The 7,953-nt window shown below is 44.2% G+C and overlaps 1 protein-coding gene across 1 annotated transcript in view; it reads left to right on the top strand.

Moving 5' to 3' along the window:
* The first annotated feature begins 1,033 nt into the window (after window positions 1-1,033).
* LOC125450864 (G protein-coupled receptor kinase 6-like) overlaps window positions 1,034-7,953 on the top strand; it is a 129,488-nt gene continuing 122,568 nt past the window's right edge. The window contains exon 1 of the mRNA XM_059644894.1: window positions 1,034-1,151. Within this exon, the coding sequence (XP_059500877.1) occupies window positions 1,100-1,151 (52 nt within the window). The 5' untranslated portion in view covers window positions 1,034-1,099. The remainder of the gene's footprint in view (window positions 1,152-7,953) is intronic.

Below are 7,953 nucleotides of genomic sequence, written 5' to 3'. Positions count from 1 at the left end.
CTAGACACAAGAGGAAGGCTACAGTCTGGTACTTGCCACCTGTATCCAAGCCTAAGTCAAAGGAACTGGTCTCAGTGTGAAAATGCCCCAGTAGAGGCTACAAGAAAAAGAACAGGCCTACGTTACTGGACTTAAAGAGCGAGGGATGTAGTTAGTGTAATGTGCCTGCCAGGTGGATCTGAGAGCATACAAGTTCCCTGATTAGGGCTGTTAACCTGGTCCAATCAGGGAACCCTGGCTGACAGATATAAACAGGAGTTTTAGGGGTTCTGCTCACTCTGAAGAAGCTGGATCAGTATCAAGTACTATGCATGTGTAAATAAAGGGTGACTTGGTGCTAGGATACCAGCTCCTGTGGAATTATCTCAATTAAGGTGGCTAGTAGTGTGTTTTGTGGTGGTGGTGATGATGATGATGATATACAAATGCATTTCTGAAGAAATGTCTTATTGGACTCAAACTGTAGCTCTTGTTTCTCTCTTCACAGATGCTGCCCAAACCACTGACATTCTCCAACTTTTTTTGTGTCATATTTCCAGTATCCAGAATATTTTGCTTTCATTAATTATAAACACAAACTTTGTTTGTTTGTTTGTTTTTGTATTTTCAAGAAGTTAGATACGGTTTTTCGGGGTGGAGGGACCAAAGAGTCTGGGGAGGGATTAAAAAAAACACGGTGCTGAATGCGATGATCAGTCATGATTGTGTTGAATAGCAGAGATGGGCCGAATGGTCTCCCCTTACTCATATTTTCTATGTTTGTCGCCCAAAGAAATCTTGAGGGACTTATGTGACTAAAATGTGCATCTTTCTAAAAAAAAACAAAAAACAACGACGCGGTGGTGACTGAAATGCTAGCTTCCACAGTAAGACGGGGCTAGAATGAGGCAGTCCACAGGCTCTAAGGGCCTGAATGGCCTGCTCAAGTCGTTCTTCCGAAAGTGCTCACAGCTCCAGAGCGACTATTGGCGTGTGAAGCAACGAGGGGCCGGGTTTCTGTTCGCGGCAGCACCAATGAGGCTGCCTGAGGACTGAAGCTGACATATTCCCTCCTCTCACGGAGACATTGGGTGTGAGGGGGTAAAGCGGGGCCGCACGGATGGAGCTGGAGAACATTGTAGCTAACACGGTGCTCCTGAAAGCCAGAGAAGGTAACAAAAAAAATGTATCAAAGAGCGACCAAGTGACAAAACGCGGCCACATTGTAGCGGAGGACAATGACCGAGGGAAACATTGTAGCCGCTCGCACCACCCCCGAGGCTCGCGCTCTCTCTCTCTCTCTCTCTCACACACACACAACCGGTCCGGGCTATCGGGGAGCGGCCTTTCCTCCTTCCCCATTATGGTCTGGGCCTCAACCTTGGCCTTCTCTCCTACCCCAGCCCGCTGGATTGGGCGGTGACCGGACTCTCTCTTTCCCCGGTCTCCTTCCTCCGACACCCCCATCATTTTCCTCAGCCGGTGCAGTCGAGCGGCCGAGGAAATGGTCGGTCTCTGTCTGTCAGCCCTTTCCCCTCCCCTGGCCTCTGCTTTCTGCTGCTGTCGGCCCGGATCCGGGGGGGGAGCTCACTGTGGAAATAGCTTTTGCCGAAGAAGAGGTGGCTTCAGCCTGTTTTTTTAAACTTTTTTTATTCTCACCCTCATCTCTCGGGGTAAAACAATCTTTTATTTCTCCCCTGGACGCCTGTCTATAAAGCCCTAGTTTAATTTTCCCTCTTCCTGTGCCCGTTGCTGGATGGATACCTGTGCGTGTATCAGTATGTTCCTGCTTGCCCCCGTTCCACCTTTTATGTGCAGACAACGTAACCCTGGTGCAGGCAGAATTTTTCATTTCTAGATGAACCCGCTGCTGGACAATTGTGCTTTCTGGCATCTTGCTGTGGTTATTTGCATTTTTGATTACCTTTTGCAAGTGCCTATTATAGGGATTCTCACTGTCCCTTTCCTTGCTAATGAGCTGGACTTGTGTAAGAGTGATGAGAGACAACAGAGAAACTATAGCGACATTGTATGTAATGGCCCTAATCGATATTTCCAGCACAACCCAGGGTCCAGAGTCTAATGCTAGAGTCCATGTATCTTTGTTTAATTCTCCTCCGAGTGTCAGCTGTGGCTCAGTCAGTAATGCTGTTGCTTCTGAGTCAGACAGCTCTTGAGTTCAAGTCCTGCTTTAGAGACCAGGGTATATATGCAGCTGACACTCCTAGTGCAGTCCTGGTGGAGCACTGCACTGTCCGGGGGCTGTGATGTTAAACCAAGGCACTGTGACCCTCATCAAAAGTAGATGTTGGGGATATGGAGGACCCGCCTTTAAGGACGGCAGGTTCTCAGTGTCCCAGACAATGTTTATGATTCTGTTGAGTGAATAAACTTTGACTTTAATTATTGATGTTCAGAAATTGTTACAATATTACTGACATTGCACTTGCTTGGAATTGTTTTGGAATAAAGTGGTAGTAGAAGCAAAATCAATAGTATGTTCCTGAACAGAACTTGATCAATATTCAAAAGGGCAGCAAATTACTCAGTTTTGGGGGATGTAGATGGGAATTCTGACAAATTGGGTAGTTTTCAGAGTTGACACAGACAGAATGGATTAAATGGTCCTTTTCTGTGCTGTAACAACTTGTATTGATTGCTGAGGACACTGAGGTTGTGCATACTGTGCAACTTTGTTCTTTGTCCTGGTGTAGATGTGATGGGCCAAATAAAAGCCTCCTACGTCATATTTTGTTTCTGCTATTCTGCTCATGTTATTCTGTTGGTTGTTTCACCTCCTCGTATTTTGGGCTGCGTACTGGGGTACTGTTCTGCTATTTTGAACCTTGCCTGGGAGCCCATCATTCATCTGTAATCGCTGACATGATGTTGACATGGGTAGTGGGTTGGTCTTCACAACTGATAATGCAGTGGTTTTTCTCTCAAACAATTGGAAGAATTGTAGTTTCTTTTGCTTCCTCAAAAGCTAATTATATATCCACTTTATATCTGTTATTTAGCACCTGATAAAATGAACAAATGCAGCATGAATTGGACCTTCTGGATCTAAAAGCTGTCCTTGTTAAGGAGATCATGACTTCTTCTCGCCCCCTCCTCAACACCTACCACAGCCACTACACCCAAATATCCCTTCTTTGGGTAGCAAAAATTGATTTGATCTTTGTTTTAAAGTTAACTCTTGATGCACTGCAGTTTGCGGAAGAGAGTTTCAAGTTTATGACACTGTCTTTGCCTCTGCCTGATGAAGAGTCAATGTTTCTTTAGTGGGGTTAAGTTTAGACTAAATGTGATGACTCCTTCAGAAGAGAAGGACTAATGTGCCATCCTTTTCCATTTTGTACAATCCTATTGGTTTTCACCTACTGGTGGATTTGCCCATTAATCCAATCATGTAGAATTGGACATGGGGCAAGTACACTGTAATCTCAACCCTTAATTACTGTAGATAAATGCAACAAATTTTGGACTTGCGTGGTTCAGAACAAAAGTCTTGACCAATCACCCTCCTCCAAGTCTGCTCTGCCATTCCAGTGTGGTTAATCAATCTTAATGCCTTCATCCCCATATTCCTTCCTGTCATTAATTAAAGTTGTTTCTCTGTCTTGAATGTACTTAATGACTGAGCTTCCACAGCCCTAGAGTATTCCAAAGATTCACTACCTTTTGAGTGAAGAAGTTCCTCCTCTTTTCAGTCTAATATGGCTTGTTCTAGAATCTTTGAAAAGAGGACAAGACTGATGTCTTATTTGTAAACCTTTTCAATAGCCTGTTGGAGCACTTTAAAACCATGACATTGATTAGGGTATTTGTTGGGGAAACTGTTTTTCATTGTGGGTGAATCCAAGATTAATCTAGTCAAAAGGATGAATCTAACAATCAGGACAGTTTCTGTAGTGAGAATATGGAACTTCCCCCACCACGCTGTAGACGAAGCAAATATATATAGATGCAGTTGAATGGAAGTGAGATATATAGCTGAAGAGAGTTGGGGGTGGGTTTGGGGGAAAAAATCTGCTGATTTATGTTGGATAAACTACAGGTAGGAGGAAACCCACATGCAACATAAACACCATAGTGGATGAGTTGGGCCTGTTTCTATCGGGTGAATGCTGCACAGTTCTTTGGATGCTTTGTGTTTTATTCTAACTTGTCAATAAATAAGATGCCCTGATCAGTCAGTCAGTTGGCTGGAATGACCAACTCAAGTTGAAGCACAGACTTCTTCCTGGCTCCAATTGATCATCTTGCCTGCTGTTCCTCCTCTGGGGTGTAAGAGTGGCTGACTAGGCTGACACTTAATGCCCATCTTCCCCACCTGTTGCCCTGGAGATTGGTGGGTGATTTATTTTGCAGACAATAGAGCTCCCACCTTGAGCCAATTATTAACCTATCACCTGCAAAGTAAGTGCAGGCCAGCTTGGCCAAGTGGAGAGCCTGAACTTCCAAAGTGTGAGGGCAAGTGGAGAGGTCACTAGCTCGGCGTGAAGTCAACCATCTAAGCGCCACCTGGTTGCGCCAAAAGACACAAATGCAGCAAATTCAAGGAGACCAACTCGCCCACCAATCTCCAGGGTTGGGGCATCTTATTTCACTGACGAGTCAGAATAAAACACAAAGCTTCCAAAGGACTGTGCAGCATTCACTCAATAGAAACAGGCCCAACTCGTCCACTCTGGTGTTTATGTTGCATGTGGGTTCCTCCTACCTGTAGTTTATCCAAAATAAATCAGCATATCCTTTTCTCCCCAAACCCACGCCCCTCTCTCTTCAGGTATATATCTCACTTCCCTTTAACTGCATCTATATATATTTGCTTTGCCTTGCCTACAGTGTGGTGGGTGAAGTGGAGCCGTGAAGGAGATAGAGCTCCCACTTTGAGCCAGTTGTTAACCTAACTCCTTCCCAACTCCCAACTCCCAGAGATACTGTCCGATCAAATGTTGGCCTCATTAACAAAAACTGGTGGAATGTGAGCCTGCTTTTGTTGGGGAGCTAGGCCCTCCCTTGTCCTGGGGGAAACCAAACAAGAAGGATCTCTGTCGTCACCTGATCACAAAGGTGATGGACCATGCAGGCAAAATGTGATGACGAAGAGGAGGAGGCTCTTGTGACTATTAGTGAGTGGGCTATAATATATGCATACCTGACTTAGGTGCTCAACTTTAGCAACCCTCCAAAAAAAGTCCTGGCAACCCATAACATAATCCAGATTATTACTAGGCTATTACAAAGACTGAAAGAATAGCCTGTATCTGAGATTTAAACATGTAGTCAAGGGATTATCAACCTGCCTGTTGAATATTGTGCTTGTCAAGTGCCTGACTGCGCATGCAAGGTTGTGTCATGAAACAGGAAATGCACAGTAAATTTTTAGGTGTGGTCCTTCCATTAGTGAAACATAAAGTGTAATTTTAATGTGCACTTTTACCAGGCGAGTTTTGATCAGCGGTAAAAGGTGATGATGAAGGAGAGATTTTTATAGTGTGTTCACTCTGGTTGTGTACTTTGGCAGCTTATATGTGAAGTTTTCAGTTGAATTTTGGGGTTCTGGGTTGTCAGAGGAAATCGGAGCAATTTGTCGGGGGGGGGGGGTCCAACCAACGTTATATTTGTGTTGGTAATGTTTATTGGTATCAGTGTACTCATGAGGCTCAGTTGCAATTCTGTTGAATGTATGATTATTGCTGAGAGATGTGTGGGGCAGCGGTAGTGTCTTTACCTCCGTGTGCCAAGTGGTCCATGTTCAAGTCTCACTTGGAGGTGTCTGAACATGTCTGAACAGGTTGATGGAAATAACTATGACAACTACAGCTTTGGCATATTTGTTAGTAATGGTTAATTGAGCTGCTTTGCAAAACATTTCATTGCTCATTGTAATAATTTTATTTCTTCAATAGAGAACCTTCCATTTTGTATTTCGCCTTTCAGAACCTTGTGGCATCCTAAAGCATGCCCTTCTCCTTTACCACCACATCCCGTCCCTCTGATCTCCTTTTCGAACTCCAGCCTCTCCCTTTCTTGGTCTGACCTTTACCCCCCGTCACCTATCCACCATCCACCCACAGCTTGCTTCACTTTCAGGTACTTTACCATCTGAAAGCAGAATATAGCAAGTTGACACACCTAATTGAACTGACAGTTACCAGCTGTGGTTGGGTTTGCTGTCAAAAGTTTCATCAATGTATTTATCTCTCAGCTAATATACCCCATCTTTTTTACAAACAAAATAAATTTCACAGATCATGTGATCACACATCTCATAATGGGATCTTGCTGTGTATAACAATATCTCTGTGTGATGGTCTTCTCTGACCACAGAACTGTTTGTGGCCAGTGTTGAACATGTGTTGATGTGCTGCTAGCTGTTTGAAATGCTGACTGCTTGAAGCCTTCAGTGCAATGAAGGCAGCTTTACAGTCAGTCATATCGGAGGCAATCTATGGATGCCCCTTTTCCCGCACCCACCCACCCCCCCACCTCCCTCCAAACCCCAACAGCAACGCCACCCCTTTCTCTTTCCTAGCCCTAGCAACATGCAGAATTAGGTCTTTGTGCTGTTTGGGGACTGGGGTATTCAAAAAGATGAGGGCCCCTCAAATTCACTGGATTCATTCCAGATGCTCTGGTGAGTGGTGTCTGCAGTTGGTTGCAAATGAAATGTTTCCTGCAGTTGTGGTTGTTTGTGGGGTTGCTGTTTCTATTTTCTGAAGGTTAAACGTGTGGTGGTGACACTGAAGTTCCTCAATACGGAAGAGGATGGGATGGTCTCTCTCTTAGAAAAATTAATCCACCAAGGGTCCCTTTTATCCTCGGTTGTGACTATCATTCTTGTATTGTGCCTTGCCTTCCTGTCTGCTTGTTTTTGTATTTAAAACTCCTCTTGTTCTTACTGCATATCTTGCTGAGGTCAGACTGTGTGTTTTCCTAAGCTGCCTTGTTTGATTTCATTGATTTCACTAATCTGATCATGCCTACAAATGCCAGCATCTGACACAATGATGTAAGTTAGCAATGGTCATGGCCTCAACTCGCATCCTGATGCCACCTGTGTGAAGGAAAAGCTGTCTGCGTTCGCGTTGCACCTATTGTGATCTTGAGGCATCTTGAAGCTTTTGACAGTCAAGCAGGAGCCTTTAAGTGTAATTATTGGTGTAATGTAGCAGAACGTTGATGTTAGTTGGTATGTGGGTAGACTTCACCCAAGCAGTTATGAGGTGTGTACACATTCCTCCCCCGCCCCCTTTTTGCTCACCTGACACACAGACACTGAAAGTTTCCTGTCTTCAAACAGGATTTCTGTTGAATTTCCAAGTTTTGAACTCTGCCATTAGCCTTTCATGTGAAATGTTGTCACTTCTTTTCCAGAAGTTGGAACTTTTGATCCAACCAACCCATGCTGATCATTGTCCCAAACTAAACTAGGCCCACCTGCCTGTGTTTGGCCCATGTACCACCAAACCTTTCCCATTCATGTACTTATCTAAATGTCCTTTAAACACTGTAACTGCCTGCATCCGCTCATGTACTCTGGAAGTTGATTCTACACGTGAACCACTCTGTTTTTAAAAAGTTGCCCCTCATGTCCTCTTTTTTTTTAATCTTTCACCTTTCACCTTAAATTTGCCCCCAATCTTGAAAACACCATCACAGGGAAAAGACACCTGCCATTCACCTTATCTATACTCTTCATAATTTTTAAACATTTATAAGGTTACCCCTCAACCTCCTATGCTCCTGTGAATAAAGTCCCAGCCTCCCCTTATAACTGAAACCCTCCTTTTCTGGAAACATCCTGGTAAATCTTTTCTGAGCCATCTCCAGCTTGATAATACCCCCTTATAATAGGGTGACCAGAACTGAACACATCTCTCCAGTAGAGGCCTCACCAATCTCAATATCCCAACTCCAATACTCAAAATGCTGCAAGGGTGTTGATGTCAGTGTACGAGGGGG

The sequence above is a fragment of the Stegostoma tigrinum genome, chromosome 3 (assembly GCF_030684315.1).
Source record: "Stegostoma tigrinum isolate sSteTig4 chromosome 3, sSteTig4.hap1, whole genome shotgun sequence".
NCBI lineage: Eukaryota > Metazoa > Chordata > Chondrichthyes > Orectolobiformes > Stegostomatidae > Stegostoma > Stegostoma tigrinum.
This window is presented reverse-complemented; position numbering and strand designations above follow the sequence as displayed.